Here is a 24,532-nt window from a genome sequence, read left to right as displayed (position 1 = left end):
ATCCACACAGTTCTGTCCTCTGTTCTTGCATTATTTTTCCCCTCTGTAGCACTTGTCACAATTAGTTTTTTTATTAGAAAGCTTTCTGTGATGATACAAATGTCCTTTAAATCTGATTGTCCAATGTATGTTATCTATTAGCCACATGTGGCTACTGAACACTTGGTATGAAGTTAGTTTGAGAAAGGAACTGAATTTTTATTGTATTTTATTTTAATTAATTTAAATTTAAAAAGCCTCAGTTGGCTAATGGCTATCCTGTTGGACAGTGCATGTTCAAAAGATAAACTTTCACCCCCCCCTCCACTGGAATATCCTCATGAGAGCAGGGATTATTTTCCCTCTTTTGTCCACTGTTATATCCCCAGTGGGTAGATATGCCCTAGAACATAGTAGTTTCAAGCAACTTGAAACTCCTTTGGGAAAGGTCTTTGGAATATAACGAATAGCTATTTTCAATTGGTCAAACTGTGTTTTTTAATCAATATTTTTAACTGTTTTGAAAACAGAATATTTAAAGTTTTTAGGTATATATTGATAGACATACTAAGTATATGGCTTTTTTTTAAACATCTTTATTGGAGTATAATTGCTTTACAATGGTGTGTTAGTTTCTGCTTTATAACAAAGTGAATCAGCTATACATATACATATATCCCCATATTTCCTCCCTCTTGCATCTCCCTCCCACCATACTACCAAATGTAAGTATATGTCTTTTAAGTAGATGTTCCAGTTTAAAAGATAGGAAAGAAAAGGTAGAGAAAAAAAGGAAGAGAGGGAAAGATACTGATTTCAGAAATTATGTTTCTTCTCACTAATCTCACTGCCTTTTAAGTAGCTTGATATCAAATTATATGGTCTAAAATCTTATTGGCCAATTTCTGATCCACTAGATTTTAATGACTCTGTTAATAGTGAGCAAGTTAGTAAATAATATTGAAAATTAAAAGGATACTGAACTGGGCACCAGGAAACCTGACTTCTAGTCTTGGATCCTCCATCTTCAGGCTCTCAGCATAGCTGGCTGTGATGGTACAGGTTGTGCTCTGCTCCATTTATCCTAAGACCTAGTACCCTCAATTCAACTCCTCCCCAAACTCACCACTCAGTAATCATTACTTACATTTCTGAAAAAAAAAAAAAAAAATTGGGAACTTTGTATGATACAATATTTGGAAATAAGATTGTCCAGAGATTTATATTTTATGGCCAATGCATAAATGGATCAGAATAGAGATATGCAAAGTCACCTTAAATAATAAGAAAGAACCTCTAGGCTGTAGTAGTAATCATACTAAATCCTTTTATTCATCTAAATAAGAATGATACTCAAAAGGAGTGGTCATGAGGCAAAACTTGTCTAGTATCTATCCAAACACTGTCCAATGGTGAAGGGACTTTAGCCAACTGATACTGAGTATTACACTTCTGTTAGCAAGATTATTGAAAATGTGAGGTGGATATAAATGTTGTATTGAGAAGGAATATGAGTGCATGTTTAGGTAGAGTCTGGTGTTTAGACATGGAAAGGTGAGTTAATCCCTGTGATGACTTCTCCGGTCTCCACAGGCTGACTGTGGAGAGGTGGGTGCTCGAGGAGGGAGGACGGGTGCTTTGAGGACAGAGGGAGTGGTGTGTGAAATCCCAGAGGGTGGCAAAGCTGGATTATTAGAAAAGTATGTAGCAGCTCTGGGACACTGTTGAGATTCCATTTGCAGTTTGAGATCATGAAATTTAAAGGCACCAGTCAGGACAGTTTTATGATTTTTCTACACCAATTTTCAGGTCTTTAGTGTAAGAGTGGGAAGGGGAACCTGCCGGGAACCTGCCCGAGTTCATGCTGAGTTAGGTATTTTCCAGATAAACATGATGGAGGAAGGAGTAAATGAGTCAAGGATGCTTTTGAAGGAGTTGTTATAAGCATTAGCCATCCAATTTAAAATCTACAAGGGAAAGAAGTGTAGGAGAACTTGATAAATGTTGGAGGTTGGAGGGGGAAGCAATAGCACCTACAGATTGGAAACCTTGATGAGACTGAGAAATTGTTAATAGTGAGAGTAAGAGCAAGTGAAATGAAAGGTTCAAGTTGGTGAGGGGGATGTTTACACTTGAATTGTGGGGGGAAGGTAGTGCCGTATTGGTTGATGACAAATTCCAACTTACGACCATTCAGTGCATCATTGAGGTAGAATTCGACAAAAAAAGAGAAAGAAAGTCAAAAGGTCAGGGGAAATAAAAAGGTCAAGAAACTACAAAGCTACACGTATATTGATGTTCCTAAGAAAGATGATCGGCAGTGAAGTAGAGATAGACTCTTTGCCAGGAGCCAGCCATGAAAGTGAGTGGGTGAGACCCAGGTGACAACAGACAATAGCAAAAAGGAGGTTGGAGAAGTTGCCATAACTGGATGGAAATAGCTTCAAAGAAGCACAGATTTATAAACGCTGGATAGGGAGTTTAGAGGTTGATTGAAAACAGGGAGAATATATATGCAGCCTCCTGGCCCTGAGTACTTCGGTGGGAGACAAAACGTCTTGTAATTGAAAGGGCATCAAGGGAAGTAGTTTTATAATGGAACAGCCATGACACTCGAAAAAGCCAAAACAACAAAAAACAAACAAACAAAAAATGGGAGCTCCATAGTGCACAGGAGAAAGGTAGAAAATAGAGTATCAGGTGATAGATTTGATAGAACGGCAGGGCTATGAAAGATCACTTCTAAAGTGATTAGAATGAACAAGGATTTGATGCAAATTGGACTAGGACCAGATAGAAGAGTGCAGGCACTCACTCAATTCTAGTTCTCTGTTCCTAAATATTTCGTTTTGTGACATGGAGGCATCCACTGCATATTCTCCTCTTCGCTACACACAGGGTATATCCCTGATGGCTGTGTTAATGGCTGGCAGCATTTAACAGTCTGTCAATAAATGATGATGGCTTGAACTAGCATGGCAAATAGTCAAAATGAGTTTGCCCAGAGGTGATGAATATGCTCTTAGATTACTGACAAAAATAGAATTTGAGTTTATAAGACTCAGAACCTATCCTCAAACAATGTTCTAGATTATGACAGCCACGCTGTGAGACCTATGGGATGATATTCAGCCATATTTTCCCCTGAAGGGACCCACACTTCTATATATTGTGGTGTACTTTTCTTTTTCTATTACACAAGAAAGTAGAAACCTAGAAATTTTGAAAATTTACCAACTTCTGAAATAAGGAAATATCAAATAGGTACATGCCCTACCTAGATATTTGTCTGAGATTGTTTTTCCAGTTTGTCTAAACTTTTACCTTAGAATTCACTTTTGTAAATTAAAAATTGTGAAGTACTTTTCCACTTCAGATTGTTAGTGGTGCCATTAAGTTGGGTGAAAGTCATGCCCCATATGTATCATCAGTGGATACTTAACACATTCTCATTAATCATGCCTGTGCGTGGTTTGGATAATTAAGTTCATAATTATCCAATTTTCCCCTTAAAGTCATTTTTTCTTAATTTTGAGCTTAATATTAAAAGCTACACAATTTTAGAAAACCCATAGGAGGTGAGGGTATCTATTGGTATTATAACCAATAATAATAGTTGATTACCAGGCAGGTCAAGTGGGTATTTCCTTTCCTTTTCCCATCGTCTCTTTCTGACTTCTTTGTGTAAGTCTTCTATGGCAAAAAAAGAAAAATTATTGTCTGGAAAAATGGTGTCTTCACTCTCTCTGTGTCTCTTTTGTCTCTTTTTATTAAATGTCATTTTCTAATTCCCATATCATTATTAATTCAACATTTTCATTCTTTTCATTTGATTATAATTTTATAGCCTTAATTCTTTAATTATCTGTGAAAACTAAAGCTTTTATGACTCACCTTTCTCTACAGGAAGCCCAACTTTTTTTTTTTCATCCTAGTAAAGTTGAAGAGTTTTATAGTTAGAAGGTTTTATTAATCAGATGCCTTTATGGTTTTTAAAGTGGTCATGTAACAAAGGGATGAATCCTCACCTTGTAAACAGATTTGTTTCATTAATTTTTCACTTAGACCAAGTCGTTAATCGTTACTTAAACTCAGCCGGATCAAAGCAGGCATCTGAAAACAGAATGATAGTTCAGGAGAAGCTAAACACAGCTTTCAAATAGCACGGTAAGCCTTGCTGACACCGTAGCTGACTTTGATACCTGGGTAGCGCTATCCAGTTGTCTGCTTCTGTGAGAAAAGTTAAAAGTAGGTCTGGAAAGAGATTCATTCTTTAAAATTATTGATAATTATTGAGAATCTACTTTTGTTGTAGTTGGTGGTCTGCAAGCTTTCACATTTGCAAAGAAACTCTGCAGTGTCTACACAGAGGTCAGTTGTGACCCAACTACTTGTGGGAATCTAGATTAATTTTCAGGAGAGAGGTTCTCAACCGTTAGCTCCACATCTACCAGGAATGATCGAAGGCTTACCCTGCAGGTGTCCACATCACTTATTGTTACCACATTTCCTTATTGTAGTCAGTGCTCTTTGGGATCCTAATACAAAAGGAAAAAATCCTGCGACACTTACTTAGGTACATCTCTGTGAGCACCATCTACCAAAAAGAACTCAATCTGTTAGTCCCATCCACATAAATATTCTTATATCTGCTCTAAAACCCTGGGCTCTCTAAAGTTAGAAATAACCAGGAAACACAGCTCCTAAAATGATAAACTGCTGGAGTTTCCAAAATTTTTCTCTATTTCCTATGCTAGTATATAAATACATTTTAAGTGTGAGAATTAGGTGAGTATATATTAGACTCACTGTTATGTAGTTGCAACTGAGTAAAATATTGGTAAAGCAAAAAGCAGTATTATTAAATAAACCAAGGAAGTCACCAAAAAGCACAGAGAATGACTTAGCTAAGGAGCACTAGGTTGATGACCATATTTCAGACATTTTGCCTGAGTATCTGGACCAAGTCCATATATTTTACTTTTTCTTTTCCTAATTTATTAAGAGATGTATTCAGATTCCAGGTGGCATGTTTATGCTCAGCAACTCTCTCTTGAACTACATGCTTCTCAGAATGGAAGGGTTTAGTACTTTCCTATTCCACTGAAATATGACTCTAAAAAGAGCTAAGGAACTTTCAAACTCTGAAGTCTCTTCACCACTTATGCTATCTACAGCAGTGTCTATCCATCCAGCCTTCCTACATAGAGCCCAAGACCCATAGAGAGCTTTTTTTATAGATCATAAACAAAAGGGGAGGAAAATCTATCACTCTACAAAATAAATCATCATGAAAGTGTAATCTAAAGCAAATAAGTTGATTAAATTTCTGCTGGACAGGTTCTAAATATCTTTAAGCCAAGTGTCTTTTCTTGTTTTGTTTTGTTTTGTTTGGTGTGATGGAGGGGCCGATCTAATTCCTTTTATAGAATAAATAGTTAATAATGCATACTACAAGTTAAATGCAAAATATTCAAGCTCAAACATGTTTAGATATTTTATTCTTATATATGTTCAAAACTGAGTCAAAGAAGAAGCTACCCTTAAGACTTTTTCAGAAAACCTTAAATTAAGTGACAAAAAGCAGTGATATTTTATATTTGTGTAGCATTTAAAAATTTTTAACATTCTTTAATATGCATTACCTCATTTGAATTTTGAACAACTTTTGAGTTTGGGGAAGGATATGATCATCATTTTCTAGGTTACAGAACTGAAGTTTAAAAGGTTAAATGACTGGCATAAGATCACAGGACTAGTTGTAGGAAAGCAAGCCTCGTAGCCCCAAGCTCGGTGCTTTGAAGTCTTTGGCAGCAGGATAAGAGTCCCAGATATGTCTCATCAACTTTTATCTCTACCTTTTCCAATCCTTGAGTTCATTGGCTATCTAAGCACTTTAGACTTAAAATAAAAAGACTACATTTCTAGCCTTTACTATTGGTTAGCCATGTGACCCTCATGCAAGGCACCTAAACTCTGAGCCTGACCTATTCATCTCTACTGTGGTTAGAATGCAGTTCCTGGCTCTTTACACAGAGATCATGTGACGCACACCCAACCCAGACAGTGCTCTGAAAATGACTGGGTGCTGCTCTTCTAAAATATAAATAAATACTATTTCCTAGTACTGTACATTTCAGCTTAAGGTAAAAGTCATAACGTCAAACCTCAACTCCACCTTTGGGAGCTGTGATTCCAGACAAGTCCTTGAGCCAATGTGAGAATCTGTTTATTTCCACTGTAAAATAATGATTTTTCAAGTGATATTTATTTATTTTTAATTTTCTTCCAGTTTTATTGAGATATAACTGACATACAGCACTGTATATGTTTAAGGTATACAGCATAATGATTTGACTGACACACCTCATGAAATGATACCACAGAAAGTTTGCTGAACATCCATTATCTCATATAGATACAAAAGAAAAGAAAAAGAAAAACAAATTTTTTTTCCTTGTGATGAGAACTCTTAGGATTTATTCTCAACAACTTTCATCTATAACATACAGCAATGTTAATTATATTGATCATGTTGTACATTACATTCCTAGTATTTATTTATCTTATAACTAGAAGTTTGTATTTTTTGACTGCCTTCATCCAATTTTCAGTGATATTTATTCATTACAGATTGTTGTGAGAAGTCAAATGGAATAAACAAAAGAGTGAAGGTCTTCATACACTGAAAAGGTGCTGCCATGCAAATATACATATATTGGAGAAAGGCCTCATTAGCATGTAGTATGCTTTAAAATGTTACGTTTTTGAGTCCGTATGTCAGAAATGTAATGGTTCTTGAATCTTTATGGGTTCTAAAGGAAGTAAGCCAAAGCAGGTACATGAAAGGGTGGAGGAGGACCGTCTATGACTAAAGTATAATGTGTGACTTTTAACTGGCTTGTCTTCATACTTTTGCCCTTCTCAGGGAGTTTCAACCTCCTCCTTCCTTTATTTCTTAATTTTCTCAAATACCCAAGGTTCTTATTTTTCTGCTGCTTTATAAGGGACTTCATGAAAGTTGAACTGACATTCCATACTGACCCCTCCCTTTATGATTCATCACGGTTCACTCCATGAAAGTGACTGAGTGCTTAAGAGCCAGTTGCCCTCCTAGGCTGGTTAGCTCCAGGCCTTCTTACCCACTCTTGCCAGCATCTATCTTGCAAAAGAGAGCGTGTTGGATGAAGAGCTAACTTCTGTAAGAATTGACATAAGAGATCACTCTTTTTTAAATTTATTTATTTTATTTATTTATTTTTGGCTGTGTTGGGTCTTTGTTGCTGTGCGTGGGCTGTCTCTAGTTGTGGCGAGTGGGGGATACTCTTCGTTGCAGAGCCGGGCTCTAGGAGCTCGAACTTCAGTAGTTGTGGCACATGGCATGTGGGATCTTCCCAGACCAGGGATCGAACCCATGTCCCCTGCATTGGCAGGAGGATTCTTAAGCACTACGCCACCAGGGAAATCCCAGAGATCACTTTTTAAATGTCTTGGTTGAAGAAGTATGCAGTTTATTCTCACTAGTATGTGACAGATATCCCTGAGGTTGGCCACACTAGGGAGACAAAAGAAGGGATCTAGGAGGTGAACAAACGTATTTAAATGGTAATTTTACACCCTTAATGTGCACATGCTGCCAGTTGTCTCAATTCAAAGCTGACTTTCTGGCTATAGAGGGAATTCACACAGTAATCTGAGAAATTCAGGTTAGAATCACAGATACTCCTAAAATTTCCTTAAGATTATAATTGGTGATGTGGACTTGGAGACTTTGATGGTTTAGATTATTGTAATTTTTTTATTTATGTAATTAGATACTGTTCAAAAGTTATATTTGAAAGAAAAATTATGAAAAGATTAAGAAGAGTTGTTTCATGAGATTTACAACCATATATGTTTTTTAAATCCTCATATATTGCTATAAATTCATACATTCGTGCATTACTCTCTAGTTTCTTAAAATTCAGCTGGAAGTTTCCTTTTCTATGACACCAATAATAAAACCCAATACATTTCCTGTATAATTAAATCATCTTGAAAAGAGTTTAAAACATGATATAAAAGTGAAAGCAAAATTGTCTTTTATAGCTCATGAATATATTTTGAATGGTCTCTGTGTGCTTTGTGATCTAGGTGGCAAACAGCTAACGTGTAAGTAGTATACCGCTGCGAGGTTCCTGAAAAGTCATTTTGATTCGAGACGTATTTAATTTCTACCTCAGAAACATAGTTTTTATAATGGAAGAAATGCTTTTGCCACTAGGAAACCTAAATAATATTCTCATCACAAGCATAACATGCTATATATCCTTCATGAAGTCGGTGTATTTCATTGGATCATTTTAATGTGCTTTGGCTGAAGAATATCAATTTCATTCTTCAGATGAAAGGAGTTTCCAGTAATGCCTGATGTCTAAGCATCATTTGTAATACAAATGATGGGGAGCCTGTGGCTTAATGGCCACTAATTTATTTTGAATTTATGATGCATTGCGGCCATTAGAAGTAAGCCGCTTTACATCAGCTCATGGGGAATAAGAGTTCTCTTTATGGTGGGTTTTATTTCTTGATGCCACACAGGAAAATATGCCATTTTAAAATGAAAAAAAGAAAGGAACAAGTCTGCAATAAAGTGAGATAAAGTCAGAAGTCTACCAATTCCATGTAACCATTCTCATATATCATGCACCTCACTGTGCCTTATCATAGGTAACCATGAGGGTATTTTTGAATGAAATACTGTGTGGCCCTCTGGTTTTGCATTATATTCAAACATAAATTTAACATGCAGTTTCCACTGGCTCTTTTAAATGCTGTTTCTTAATATATATTTATCATGGACTATTTCAGAGTAAGTAAAATATAAATTTTATGTAATGGAGGTTACCATATATTTAAATACACACCAATATTAGACTAAAATTAAACTCTCAAGTAAACTTATCAAGTATAAACTCTCAAGTAACACGTATCAAGTATACTATTCTATGATTGGTACCACAGGAAAAGAGAGAAGCAGAATGCATTCATTTGCCCTTCAAGGAGATGACCATCTACTTGAGATAACAAGATTTGGGTAGGAAAGTATATTTTAAGGCATGGTTTTAATAAGAACTCAAGGCAAGAGGTGGTGAGATTTATTCCCACATTTGACAATAGGTGGCGTCAGTGGTTGGAAACAGGAGAGCAAGGCTCCAAGGACGGACCCTCATAGACATGGTGGAGTTTGAGTCTTAAAAGAAGAGCAAAACATGAGTAGAAACTTGAGTAGAGAGCCAAGGATAAGAGGAAGATAATAGATCATGAAAGAATGTAAAAAGCAAAGTGGAAAACTGTGAAGTTGAAGACAGGTAACATGATGAATGGGCCATATCTCATTTTTAGGTATTTAGCCTTTATTCTGAAGCTGATAGACAACAGTTTTAAGAAGAAAAACCATGATCAATAATAAGCTTTTTGAAAGATCACTCTGGTCATCTATTTGTGTCTTGTAATAGGCAGTGCAGACTTCAAGTAAGAAAACAGAACAAGGATGGAAGAAGAAAATGGTTTCAAAGTATATTTAGGAACTAGAATTGGCAGTACTTTGTAATTAATTTGATGTCAGATATGAAACACAAGGAGTAATTTAGGATGATGTCTAGCTTTTTGGCTTGATTGAATGGACAGTGATGTCACTAAATATAATCAGAAATACAGGAACCAAGAAAATTTTATTTTAGAGGCTTGAATGAAACTATATTTGTGACTCAACCAATTTTGAGGTGTCAGTGATATACACAGCAGAAATGCTAGAAAGGGCTTGCTGTCCTGCTCTGTAATCATTAAAGAGTTCTAGTTTGGACTTTTGGATTTGGAACCTCTATAGTAAAGTCTAAAGAAAGCTTAGAGAGTAAAATAAAAAGATGGTTTTCACATTTAATGTTAAGCCGAGCAAAAGCAGACTGTAAGTTAATGTATCTTACTATCGTTATCTTCATCAAGAGGCTCCTTAAGAGTATCCCGGTTTAGTTCTAGCTATACCGGTATTCCTCAGAGGCTCTACACCCCTGCATTTGAATCTAGCAGGAAATTATTTTAGTTTTCCTTCAAAGAATATTGACAAAGTAGATGCCAGAATAATTAGGGATTTCATGGATGAAGATGTCCTTGCAATGATCTTTTTCCCCAAAGTCAGGCAAGCAATATTTAGTGTTCTTTGTGTTTAAAATGAATGACAGTTCACTACTAAGAAATATACATACATACATATAGTTACATAGTAATATGAAAGAAAGGCTCTAAAAATTAAGTTACCATTTAAGCAGAAATTACTACAACTATTAAACTATCTTATAATAAAGTCATTGTTGTGCTACATATTTGAATAAATCAATTATTAATTACAGTTGACCCTTGAACACAGGTTTAGGGGCACCGACCCCTTGCATGGTCTAAAATTCAGACTTCCCTAAAACTTAACTACTAATAGCCTGCTGTCGACTTACTGATGACATAAACAGTTGATAACCCATATTTTGCATGTTATATGTATTATATACTGTATTTTTATAATAAAGTAAGCTAGAGAAAAGAAAGCATTAAGAAAGTCATAAGATATATACACTACCAAACGTAAAATAGATAGCTAGTGGGAAGCAGCCGCATAGCACAGGGAGATCACTCGGTGGTTTGTGACCACCTAGAGGGGTGGGATAGGGAGGGTGGGAGGGAGGGAGACGCAAGAGGGAAGAGATATGGGAACATATGTATATGTATAACTGATTCACTTTGTTATAAAGCAGAAACTAACACACCATTGTAAAGCAATTATACTCCAATAAAGATATTAAAAAAAAAAAGTCATAAGAAAGAAAATACCTTTATAGTACTGACTGTATATATCAATACTGTAAGTTTACGTCATTTGTTTACGAGATGAATCATCTGTCAGTACCTCCATCAACATTTGTCTTACACTATACAAAACACTGTAGCTGTTATATGTATTACTAACAGTAGATATCAAAAATGAAAAGATATTGTGAAAAAGAAATTCATATTTATTTACAAGTATATTCATGCATTGATAATGAAGAAGTAGCAGTATGATTGCTTTATGGTAGCCTAGTGTAATTAATATGATTGCTTCACCATAGCCTAACCTATACACAACTGAATGTGTATTATAAAATTTTTATGGCTATGTTGTTGCGATCATATTTATAATACAGTATTGGAAACACTGTTGCATTTTTTTAAAAAACCACTTACCTGTGATGATAGGCTGATATGCAGGCATACTGTACAATAATGTATTTCTTTGAAAGCCAAGTCATAAAACAGTAGGAAAATAACATATTATTAATTTTATATTAAATATTACTCACCTTATGCCTATATAAGAATAAACCAGTATCTACATATAGTTTAGGCATTCATGACATACGTTTTTCTTAATTTTTTGATATTTCTAGGCTATATGGTTCATCTGCAAGTTTTTTCAAATCATCCCAAATCTCCAAAAATTTTTTCAATATATTTATTGAAAAAAATCCACATATAAGTGGACCTGCACAATTCAAACCTGTTTTGTTCAAGCCAGTTCTATCAGCTAGAGACATATAACAATGAAATTATCATTTAATACAAGGATTCAAAGTATATATATCTCTATGGAAAAATAATACAATATATTTATAATTTTTTTCTAATTGTTTTCTAACTCAGTGTTCTAATGAGTTAAAACACTAGACTGTATCTTCCTATTCCCTGATCCCCACCACATACCTAGATCTTGTGATCTTACCCCCTTCTGTCTGGCTGAATGGCACAAATCCAGTAAGAAAAGAGGAACATAGAAGTAAAACATCATGAGTAAGAGGATGCAAGGTGCCTAGTTCACATTTTTTAAAGCAGATGATATCACCAAATAGGTTCAATCCATTCTCAGAGTCTAACCAATCAGGTTAGTAATTCCTTCTCTCTAGGTCTGGCGTAGGAAAAGTGTAGATGGAGCTGTATAACTGAAAAGGGTGTAAGCAGAGGTGATCTTTGTGTAGGAAGGGGAAATAGAACTTATTTCTTTAACAATTGCAAAACTCTTTCCTATTCATTACCTCATTTGATTCTCCAAAGATCCTGTGAAGTAGTCTATAGACCATAGACCGTAGAAAGAACACTGAATTTCAGAGGCGCTGTAATTACCCTAAGTCACTAACTTACAAAGTTGATCTGAGATTTGATGATAAAGATTTCCTGATTTTTTTTAAAGCATTATATCAGAGTGATTGTGCTGTGTGCTATATTAATATACAGACTTCAGTTTCCATCAGATACAGCATATCCATAAGTGTGTACCTTACAGTTAACTGATTTGGGGGCATCTATGTCTGAAAAATAAACACGTCTTCATTTGTTAGACTGCTGTAAAATAACATATTATTTTATGAGTATTTTTTTCATTTTGGGGTCTTGTTGCTATTTTTAAGGCTGTCAAATTTATTATGTAATTTGATATAAAAATATTCTTGGGTTGAAGACCAGATTTTCCATGACTCTTTTGGATGGATTTTTTTCTATTTAAGGAATGACTTCTCTGTTTTCTAAAAGTAGATATATTTTAATCCATTGTGTGATAATTACTGGCTATGAATATGACAAGCATGTAACTTGGAACTTTTATCCTTATTCAGAATGGTAAAACTAAGCAAACATCCTATCATAGTATTCATGATGAAGTGTAAAGAAGTATCTAGTACAGTACCTAAATTAAAATCTGTCTATCCATCTACCTACCTATCTGTAGAGTTCCACTTTTCATATGTGATTACATTCTTAAAAACATTAAAATAGTACCCTATTTTCTTATTAACCGAGTAAAATTCACTTCATATGTATGGGCTTTTTTCTTAATACCTTTTGGGCATAATTAGGGAATTATTAAATTATAAATTTCACTTATGTTCCATTGTTCCTGCATAAGTTATTAGATGAAGGAAAAAAATATCCAGACTCCAAAAAAGGGATACAGTTTTTTTTAAATAAATAGAAATCAACATCTCTCTAGAGACTTATGGATTTAAGACTCAACAAGAAATATTTTATTGGATAACTTTGGAATAAATTCAGAGGAAAACATATTAATTCAGTATGCTTTGATGTTCTGCCTCTGAGTGATAGAACAATGGCCTGTTTAGGGGTGAATTATGCAAACATTGAAAGCTGTGTCTTTTCAGCAGAATTATTTTAGGTCAGTTCTTATAAACTTTTTGTTTCTTCAATTGTAGTAGTTATTAGCATAACATTAAACCTATTATGTGTTTCTAATGAGATTGATTTGTGGATCAGAAATAGATGGCCTGTTGTTTTCAGTGGCCATAGAGAAACTAAATGTTTTTGTTAGTACCCTGGGATTTTTTCACCTCCGTGGACCACATTAGTTTAAAAAAATCATAGATTATAGTAGCTAAGAAGTACACAGACAATATAACTCTGCTATTCCAAGAACAAGACAGTCCAAACTTAGGTTTTGTGAAACTAAAACTGTCTAATCTTGAGATTTTTATTTATATTGCAGACAAAAATATTGGCATTTCTAGGAGTAAATCTAGATTTCGTTGTTCCTGAAATATTGTATCTTTTGGAGGAAACTCTTTGAAAAAAAAATATAAAAGCATCTTACTTTTCATATTTTACTAAGCATATGACCTTGTGATTATATCTCTAAGCCCTTAGGCCTTGCAAGGAACCCATGCAAGTGCAGGGCTCTGGAGCTTAAGCTGCTTTAGCTTTACAGTAAACCTACATTTGGAAGTAGTAAAAAGATATGAATCAAGAAGTAGATTGGTTAATGGCTTCATCACCATTAGTTAAATATTTAATAACATTGTACATGGATTCTCTTGTTAAATATTAAACCAAATGTATTTGTAACCAGCTAGTTCCCAATATTTCCAATATTTAACTCCATTTGTAAGAAATTCAGATGTCTCTTGACAATATGATCTTTAATTGCAGGGATTACTACAAAAGATGCTTGTATTTGCAGGTAGAATATTTGAAACTTTTCTTGATCTCTACAGCCTTCATTCAGTGCAGCTTAGTCAGAGTGAATCCCAGGAACATGGAACTCTTCATTGTTAAATAATCAGTAGATAAGATTTAGGGTTTTTTGTTTTGTGTTGTTTTTTCTTTTCCTGTGTTAGAAACATTTGTGTCCTCTCAATGACTAACAATAGGTCTGTAACTCTTCAAATATTTGGTTGATACATTTAGTACTTAAGTTCAACCTGGGGGATATACAGAGGCATTCTTTATTATTTGTAATGGAACATATAAAATCTCAATGCATTTGTGATTCTCCCACTAGTAGCCTGTTATAAAGATGTCAAGTTTGTTGCATCTGAGTCTATTTATTCAACCCTTCTACTTCCTTTACCTTTGTTTGGCTAACATAAATTATTTTATGTTTCTTTATAACTAAGCAGCATAACAAATCTTAATATACAGTTTTATTTGAAGCATAGATTGCTCTCTAGAACACATACCATGAGTACCTGTGTGCATCAATGAACACCTGGTACTTGGCATTTCTAGTTAAGCAATAACTATTCAAGTGAACAATTCACATTCTTAGCAAGAAACAGAAGAAAATGCCGGATGCCGAGTCGTAATTCCTTGGAAATAACAATGCCAGAATGCCCAAGGAAACTCTGGGCAGGGCTATACATTTTCACATATTTCTCTATTTGTTCCCTTGGTGTCAGACCTCTAAACCAAATTCAGAGCATTTGCATGGTGTTGGGGCATAATTCCAATATTTACTCAAAGAGAAATTCTGAAGGTGGTCATTCTACAGAAAGAATAAGTAGGATGGGGCTTAGGCTTGTTGTGTTTGGTCTTACCAGTCTTGCTCACTATATTCTGCTGAGGGGCTTCTTTCTTTCATTCTTTGGGCCCTCACCATATCACCCCCATATAGGATGGGTGGTACACTTTAGCTCTGGCTGAATTGTTTTCTAATATAAACTGACTCAATCTAACACGTGAAGAAAGTTTACCAATCTACTGCTTTTTATGAACTGTGTCTAACTTTGGAGTCAAAGTTGCTCTGGCCTTAATTTTGGGGAAATTCCATAAATTGTGTATCTTAAGCCAGAATGCCATGGATAAATAAGAAGCCTTTCTCTTTACACCCTCTCAGAATTCATCATGGAAAGCTTTCTTATTAAGTTGTTTCATTCTACCTTGAATATCTAAATGGAATGTCTCAAGATAAATTCATAATTACATTTTCTTTATTATAATAGTATGTATATTGTATGACATTGACTGTGAATTGGATGTTAGGTTTTATAAAATTTTGAAAATCTGCATCTGAGCTTGTGTATTATTTCTATGTATGCTCTTTTAAGAGGGATAGGAACAAAGTAGTATAGCAATTAAAAGGTTAGGGATTACATTAGACAGATGGGTTCATAGAATGCATTATGGCAGTGTTATTTAAAACTAATTTTGAAGAATAGAAGGAGGGAAAGAATATAAAATGTCATAGGACTTTACACAATATCCTATGCACAATAAGAGTTATGAGGGGGGCTTCCCTGGTGGCGCAGTGGTTGAGAATCTGCCTGCCAATGCAGGGGACACGGGTTCGCGCCCTGGTCTGGGAAGATCCCACATGCCGCGGAGCGACTGGGCCCGTGAACCACAATTACTGAGCCTGCGCGTCTGGAGCCTGTGCTCCGCAACAAGAGAGGCTGCGATAGTGAGAGGCCCGCGCACCGTGATGAAGAGTGGCCCCCACTCGCTGCAACTAGAGAAAGCCCTCGCACAGAAACGAAGACCCAACACAGCCATAAATAAATAAATAAATAAATAAAATATTAACAACAACAAAAAAAAGAGTTATGAGGGAAAAATATCCATGAGCAGAAATGTATTTTAGCATCCTTTGGAAATGGCCATATTGCTTATTAGTTGCCTAAAACAGATATGAATCTTCAATTTACAAATTGTATTTTCCTGACTGGCTAATGAAAATATATACATATGTATATTTTTTGAAGATACATTCTGAATTACATATTCATATTTCAAAATCCTATTGAGATTAAACTATTCCAACATTTAATTAAGTATAAAAAATTGGAAACATGTCAGAATCACTTTAAATGTTCTACAGTTAGATCACACTGAGGTAATTCCTTGAAACTAAGTAAACTTTCAAGCTTTAGAGGAAAAGAAGGTATTTAGTAGATGTTAAATACTAAACGCTCATGTTCAAACCAGCATTTGGTAATGGGAATGGACCTATCACTGTCTTATAGTACTTGTGATTCACTTCCCAAATGTTAGACCTGGCGTCTCACAGAGGTGTGAAACCAAATCAGGATTCAGTTAGGAAGAAGAAAGAGGGCATGACCCTTGGGTAGGTAACCGACAGTTACTGCAATACAGTCTTATTTTTTCTGTATTCCTAAATATTATTCCAAAGAGTAAGGAATGTGAAGAATAAAATTTGTGAAATGTGGTATTAAATGTAAATTTTTATTTTAAAGAATGAGCTTTATACATGTAAAAAAGATTTAATCATTTCACCCAGGAAAATAAAAAATAAAAATGACACTTTACAGGAGTGTACATAGCTGGCATAGGCAATTACAGCCCAGTGCTTGAGCAATCCTTAAAAACTGCTACTTTGCACCTCAGTTTCCTTATATAAAAAATGGGAATGAAGTAATGGTAGCAATTTTTAGAGGGGTTGTAAGGATTAAATGTGATTTTATATATACAGACCTTAGAAACATGCCTTGTCCTCAAGAAATGTTACTTTTATTATTATGTAGTCATTGTGCCAGCCTTAAGTGAGAATGTCTTTCTGGTTGAGAATAATGTAACCTATAAACACAAAGGAAGTGCTTAGCATTTCTGTCCTTGGGCATGGAAAATTAAAATGATCACTTTCAAATCCTTTGATTTGTACTAAAAGATTTGGATAAGATGTCAGTGTGCCGCTTTCCCCAGCCCATCCCCATACAAGTAGCATCTTCCTTTCTAAACAGCTGGGATCATGTCAGGTTGCAGCAATCTGTGGTTGAATGAATATAGAAATGGGAGGAGTCCATATAGAGAGAGGAAAAGATGAGGAAACACAAAAATAACTATCTTTTCATTAAGGTCAAATTCAAGAACTTTTCTCAAAACCAGGCCAATGGCGGAACAAGCATTCAGATACATGAAAAAAGAAAGATATTTAATATAAAAGATGTGAGAAATGAGCTTTAGATGTAAAAGTGTTTTTTTAAATTACCTGTAGTCTCTCATTGAAGTTTGGTAGTTTCATCTACTGGAATGGTGAGAAGTCTCTCTGAGGAGATGATATAACTGTAGAGATCTGGCTATGAGAAGAATAAAACATTTACGTATAAGGGGGGAGAACATTCCAAACAAAGGGAACAGCAAATACAAAGGTGAGTTTGAAGACCACCTCAGGCTCCAGGACCCTCTGTCCCTCTATTGCAACTAGCATGTTAATCAACCCCTTTCTTGATTTCTACAACAACTCAAACCATTCATTCAAAACCTTTGTGTGCCATCTTATACACTTAAATACTCGTTGAATGTTGAGTGAATATACGATGAGTGTCTTCACCTGACATAAAGATTCATCTTGTGTAGAACTGGCTGAGCTCTAGTCAATCAAACTGGGACAATTATCACTGAGCAACGTGCTCCTTGAAGATGATTTACCTGTGTAACATTTTTATCTTCATCCTTTGTAGAAGCAGATGCAATAGCTGCTTCCTAATTATCAGGGACTCTCCCCTCATGTTTTTCACTGACCCCGAATGAAAGAAGATCACATGGAGAGAGAAACCAGGTGGATTTTTCAGTCCCAGCTTCAGTGCAGGGATAAACCTCAAGCATATGAACAAGTGGTGAATGAAGAGGATCCCACCCTCTGTCCAAATTAAAATAGGAACAGTTTTTTAATTCAAAAAATCTCTTTGAAAAATATTTCAAATTTAGAAAGCCTCTGTTAGTAAGAAAAACACTGTTATAGTAAACACAGATAAATTTCTGTAATTGCAAACAACTTTGTCCCAGTCCTGCACTAGTGCTTTTTGTCATTTGACTTGACAGGATACCACATATACAAATTTGAAATAAAGCAAATGAAAAATAAATTATAGCAGTTTATCATTTCTTCTGTTACTGTTTATGCTATGCATAAAAATTTTATATAGTTCAAATTGATAGTCAATCCCAGTTCATGGTTCTAGATTGATCAAATATATTTTATGAAATGTTCATTACATAACATACTCTTCAAATTTTCTCACATTTATCAAGTACTCATGCAATATTCAAAAGAAATAAAAATAAGCACTATGAGTTCATCTTTACAGAACAGAATAACTATATACCAAAGAATAGACCAGTTCATATATTCATATATATATGTCGTATATTTAAAAATATGTAACACAAATCATCTGTTTAAAACAATATATACGAGGACTTCCCTGGTGGCGCAGTGGTTAAGAATCTGGCTGCCAATGCAGGGGACAAGAGTTCGAGCCCTGGTCCAGGAAGATCCTACATGCCGTGGAGCCACTAAGCCCATGCACCACAACTACTGAGCCCGCGCTCTAGAGCCTGCGAGCCACAACTACTGAAGCCCATGCACCTAGAGCCCGTGCTCTGCAACAAAGAGAAGCCACCGCAATGAGAAGCCTGTGCACCGCAACAAAGAGTAGCCCCTGCTCGCCACAACTAGAGAAAAGCCCGAGCGCAGCAACGAAGACCCAACGCAGACAAAAATAAATAAATAAATTTAGTTAAAACAAACAAACAAAAAAATATATATATATACAAAACTCAAAATTAGCAGCAGGAGAGATATAGTATAGTAGTTTTATTCAGAGTCCCCAAGACCACTCCGAGGTTTGATGATTGGCTAGAAAGAGTCACAGGACTCAACAATGTCTTCTTCATGGCTATTGTTTATTTATTTATTTATTTTTTATTACTCAGCCATAAAAAGGAACAAAACTGGGTCCTTTGTAGAGATGTGGATAGACCTAGAGTCTGTCATACAGTGTGAAGTAAGCCAGAAAGAGAAAAACAAATTTCGTATATTTACACATATATGTGGAATCTAGAAAAATGGTACAGATGAAGCTATTTGCAGGGCAGGAATAGAGACGTAGACTTAGAGAATGGGCATGTGGACATGGTGGGGGAAGGGGAGGGTGGGACGAACTGGGAGATTAGGTTTGACTTAAATACACTACCATGTGTAAAATAGATAGCTAGTGGGAACCTGCTGTATAGCACAGGGAGCTCAGCTCGGTGCTCTGTGGTGACCTAGATGGGTGGGGTAGGGGGTGGGTGGGAGGGAGGTCCAAGAGGGAGGGGATATAGGTATACATATAGCTGATTCACTTCATTGTACAGCAGAAACTAACACCACATTGTAAAGCAATTATACTCCAATAAAAAAAATAAAATAAATTGACAGGAAAAAAAATCATGGCTATTGTTTATTAAAATGAAAGGATACAAAGTGAAAGAATCAGCAAAGGGAAAAGCATGCTGTATGAAGTGTGGAAGAAACCAGGAACAAACTTTCAACACTCCTCTCCTGATGGAATCACAAAGGATGGGCTTAATTCCTTCAGCAGCTAGTTGTGACAACACATGTGAAGTGATGTCTACCAGGAAGCTCATTAGAGACTCAGTGCTTAAGGTTTCTATTGGTTTGCTGATGACAAAGACATTCTCCGTCCAGCAGGCACCAAAATTCTAGACTCCCAGAAGGAAAGCAGGTGTTCAGCATAAACCACATTGTTTGTAAGACAGTGTAGGCATAGTGAGCCACTCTTATCCGTTAGGGAATGGTGGGAACATTTCTGAAATCCAAGTTCCCAGATGCCAGCCAAGAGCCAGCCTTGCAAGCACACCTGTCTAAGGATGGCAGTCCTAGCTCTGCTATGGTAACTGTTTTCTGCACAGTAGTTAAAAGCACAAGTTTTATAATCAGATGACTCTGGGCTCATATCCACACCCTAGCACGTATATTGATGTTGACCTTGAACAAGTTTTCCAAACACTTTGCATGTCTCAGTTTTATCAATTGTTAATAGCTTTAATTAGGCAATTAGTTAATTAGGCCATGAAAATCATATGCAATAATGCATGTAGAATTCTCTGCACGATTCCTACAAAGAGTAATAACTCGATAAATGTTGATGTGGATGAATAATAATAGTATATGTGGCAATTACCTTCACAGAGCTTAGAACAGATTATATGAACAAGTCTCACACAAATGAAATAGACAGCAAGTGTTTCTTTTTGTTCATGTGTGTGTTACTAACTGTTAAGTGCAACAGGAGTTCTAAGAATGTAATTTATAAGAACCCACAAAAGCTTCCTTGCCAGAATGAGTATTCTTTTGCTAAGTGTTATGGTGCCTCAACCATAAAAGACAGAAGTAGCTGACAGAAATAGCTATCAGAAGACAAAGAAGTAGCTGAAAAATAGGGACAATATTTTGATCCTTACATTGCTTTCTGATGAAGCCATCCTTTACAACTTCATAGCTAGCATGAAAGTGGCCATTGTACATGACACTAAAGATTTTGAGATAGATTGGAAAGCTGCATCAGGAGAAATTAGTGGCTAGATCAGTCTTATTTAGACACAGTCTGATACTTTTGTGTATGTTTTGGGAAACAAGGCATTATTATTCTTGCACACTGTTTTTTTAACTGCTTGACAAGCAAATAGAACAAAGCATTTTGATGAGCAATACTTTTGCTCTACCAAGATATGGGCTCAGATGTAACTCTCAGCAGGTGGAAGATTTTCTTTTTCTTTTTAATAAATTTATTTATTTTATTTATTTATTTTTGGCTGCGTTGGGTCTTCCTTGCTGTGTGTGGGCTTTTCTCTAGTTGCGGTGAGCGAGGGCTACTCTTCATTGCGGTTTGCGGACTTCTCATTGCAGTGGCTTCTCTTGTTGCAGAGCACGGGCTCTAGGTGCGTGGGCTTCAGTAGTTGTGGCACGCAGGCTCAGTAGTTGTGGCTCGTCGGCTCTAGAGTGCAGGCTCAGTAGCTGTGGCGCATGGACTTAGTTGCTCTGTGGCATGTGGGATCTTCCCGTACCAGGGCTCAAACCCATGTCCCCTGCATTGGCAGGCAGATTCTTTTTTTTTTTTTTTTAATATATCCCACTGTTTTTTTTTTTTTTAATATATATATATTTATTTATTTATTTATGGCTGTATTGGGTCTTCGTTTCTGTGCGAGGGCTTTCTCTAGTTGTGGCGAGTGGGGGCCACTCTTCATCGCGGTGCGCGGGCCACTCACTATCGCGGCCTCTCTTGTTGTGGAGCACAGGCTCCAGACGCGCAGGCTCAGTAGTTGTGGCTCACGGGCCCAGTTGCTCCGTGGCATGTGGGATCTTCCCAGACCAGGGCTCGAACCCGTGTCTCCTGCACTAGCAGGCAGATTCTCAACCACTGCGCCACCAGGGAAGCCCCTTGGCAGGCAGATTCTTAACCACTGAGCCACCAGGGAAGTCCCAGATTTTCTTTTTTGACATAACTAGTGATTAAGTACCATGATTACTGGAGAAACACATGCTGAGTAAAAACTTCCAGAATGACTGAATTAATAAATAAATAAATGAATGAATGAGTTCAGAATATAATTAGGCCTAAGATTCTTCAACAAGGGACACCTGTGAGGCTAGTGCATGTTTAATAAAAATCATGTGTGATGAGAATTTATTTACTTGAAACTTCATTTTTCTTGTTAATACAATAAACCAAGTTGCTTTTAAGGTTGGAGAGAGATGTCGGATGGTGTTGTGTTTTACATCTAATGTTAGATGTCTCCTCGGGCTAATATTAAGCATTTAGAGATTCTTTACAAAATAAGTTTATTTTATTCTGTATCATACTTTTAATTTTGCCTCCACAACTATTACAAAGTAGAAATAATTTATGACATTTTATAAGCATTTAATATTAAGGGGTACGGAGTGTTGATTATTTCTAAATAAATCACTTATTAAGTATATCTTTTTTGTGCTAGAAAAAGATTATACATAATTATGTAAACATATCCCTTACAGGATATCATTTAACTAAGATATATAATTTAAAATAAACTTACTTGTTAAAATTAGAACTCTCATTGCATCTTGACTGATACCACTGTAGAATTTATCAAAGCTTGCTCAAAAAAAGTGCCAGCACCTCTAAATGTTTTCTTATGTGGCTACTCTTAATCAGTCACAGTAATGGGACATAGCTTTGATGTGGTTATCCCAATCTATAGCTATAATTATTTCCCATACATTGCAAATGAGGTTATGATTCATAGACTATTTTCAAATTTAAATTTACACTATTTAGGCAAACACATTTATAAAATATAGTAATCAGTCAGCCCATTTGTTAGTTATCCAGGCATCACGTAGAAAATGGAATATGTAATATCAGTGATACTGGGAAGAAATCGTTGTTATTAGTCCAAGTATTGATAAATGCGTTTGAATTCATTCTGATAATCTAGTATTTATCAAAGCATCCATCACAGTTCTTAAAATAACTTGTTGATTATTTTTTCCTCTGGAACATAATGCATTGAGGATTATAGTTGTGCTTTTATTATTTTATCCTTGGTGTCTGTCAACTGGCTTTATATCAGGAGCTCAAGAAATACTGCATTGAACTGATCTGAGTTGAACTGAATTGGTTGAGTAATTTTAAGAAAAGGAATCGACACCTAAATTCAGTAATTAATCAAGCTAATCAATTGATTCTGACTCTCCCCCTCTCAGAAAGGCTATTTGAATTTAACTTCATGCTTTTAATTAAAATGTTCATTTCCTAAACCAATGTATATGTTATAATAAATAACTATATTTTATATATAATAATATATATTATGTATATACATAATTTCTTCAGATGAGTTTTACCATATTAGGGACAGAATTCTATTCTTTTCACATCACCTTGTACAATTTTCATTGATTTTTTGCCTCTAACCCTGCTGTTCTTATAGAGCTGTCTTATATATGGCCCTTTTTAGGTTTATTTTGTTTGGTGTTAAATGCAAAATGTGGTATTTTGTTTTTGAGTTCTTTTTCTAAAATTATGTGTTATTACCAATATCCTTTCAAAAGATATTGTGGAGTAATATTAAAGACTATTTGGCCACGAGTATTTATATTTATAGGTAAAGAATAAAAATATTAAGTGTAGTTGTGTGAAAGAATAAGGTTGTATTGACAGTTGAATCTCAATGTGTTTTAAATACCATCCATGTAGAAGTTCTCAAATGTAATGCAAATTTTTAAGTTTTAGTATTAACTAAAAATTATTTAATTTTTTCTAGGCTAAAAATTGGACTGAGAATTCTGACCTAATGTAATTTTTTTCCTCAAAGCAGTGCCCCTAGTTTCAGATGAAATATAATTTTAAGTTAAGAAGGAAATGTCAAAGCAAACAATTTACACTTGGACAGGTCTTATAAAGTGGTATGGACTTTCAATGAATCTAAGATAGCCTCAATTGTTAAGTTGCACCACTATTTTATGAAGTACCACTAAAGAAAAAAATGCTGCACGTTAAAATAAGACACACCAACTCTTTCTTAATAAATTACCAAAAGAGCTTTTTTAGACATAAACATAGATTATTTTAATCATTTTAATCACTCCTGAATATTTATATGCACACACACACATACACATACATCAGAAAATGTATGTTAAACACATTGCATAAGGCATTCCTAAAACTTCATCCTATTTAGTATCTGGCTCTTCTAAATTAGTTTTTGAGTCAGAGTGCTCGATGTTCATGTTTCCCACATTAAGATTTTTCCCTTTGCTGGTGAGGCAGCCTGTCTTAATAGAGAGAGCCACCATTTTCTCTGGCAGTTCTATCTAAACTGCTGCACCCATTCTGTAAATTTTGATGGTGGCACTTTCTTGACCTTACCAGAATGTATCAACAGAAGCTTTTTCAAACAACAATCAGGATTCATATTCATATTCCTTTTTCAAATGGTCCTTAAATGGTCTGATTGAAATGTGAGGAATTTCCATTGTCTAACCAAGCCACAGAAATAACAACCAAATTCAAGCATACCTAAGCCATGGTAGCAACATACTACCTATGACTGCCCCCTGATGGACAGGGATTGTTAAGAGACCATCAGTGTAAGACATCCTCATCTCTAATATAATGAGTTATGTAAACAGTTGGTGTCTTATAATAAAAAAAATACAGTACTAAAGAAAAGTCACAGTGGAGTATAATAAAAAAAAAATTTCAGCTGCAATTAAGGATATATATGTGTGTGCACAAACATACATTATTCCAGAAAATAAAATTCTAACAGACAAGTCATTTATATAATCCCTAGATTTTTGTTAGATAAATTTACCTGCATTTATTAGGATATTTAGGCAGTTTAGCTATGTCCTGTTGAAAAACTTTTCCATCAAAAGTTGAATAATTATGGTCCTAACAAACTCTATGTT

At 35.3% G+C, this 24,532-nt stretch overlaps 1 protein-coding gene across 19 annotated transcripts in view; it reads left to right on the top strand.

The window, feature by feature from the left end:
* Positions 1 to 24,532, top strand: part of SLC16A7 (solute carrier family 16 member 7) — a 165,298-nt gene that overhangs the window by 122,634 nt on the left and 18,132 nt on the right. The window contains exon 2 of one of the 19 annotated variants that reach the window (XM_082422838.1): positions 17,292 to 17,432. The exons of the other annotated variants lie outside the window; for them this stretch is intronic. Coding sequence (XP_082278964.1) covers positions 17,363 to 17,432 — 70 coding nt within the window. The 5' untranslated portion in view covers positions 17,292 to 17,362. The remainder of the gene's footprint in view (positions 1 to 17,291; positions 17,433 to 24,532) is intronic. 19 annotated transcript variants of the gene reach the window in all.

Source organism: Balaenoptera physalus (genome assembly GCF_965194825.1).
Source record: "Balaenoptera physalus genome assembly, chromosome: 13".
Taxonomy (NCBI): Eukaryota; Metazoa; Chordata; class Mammalia; order Artiodactyla; family Balaenopteridae; genus Balaenoptera; species Balaenoptera physalus.
The sequence above is the reverse complement of the archived record's forward strand: the minus strand, read 5'-3'. Positions and strand labels throughout refer to the sequence as shown.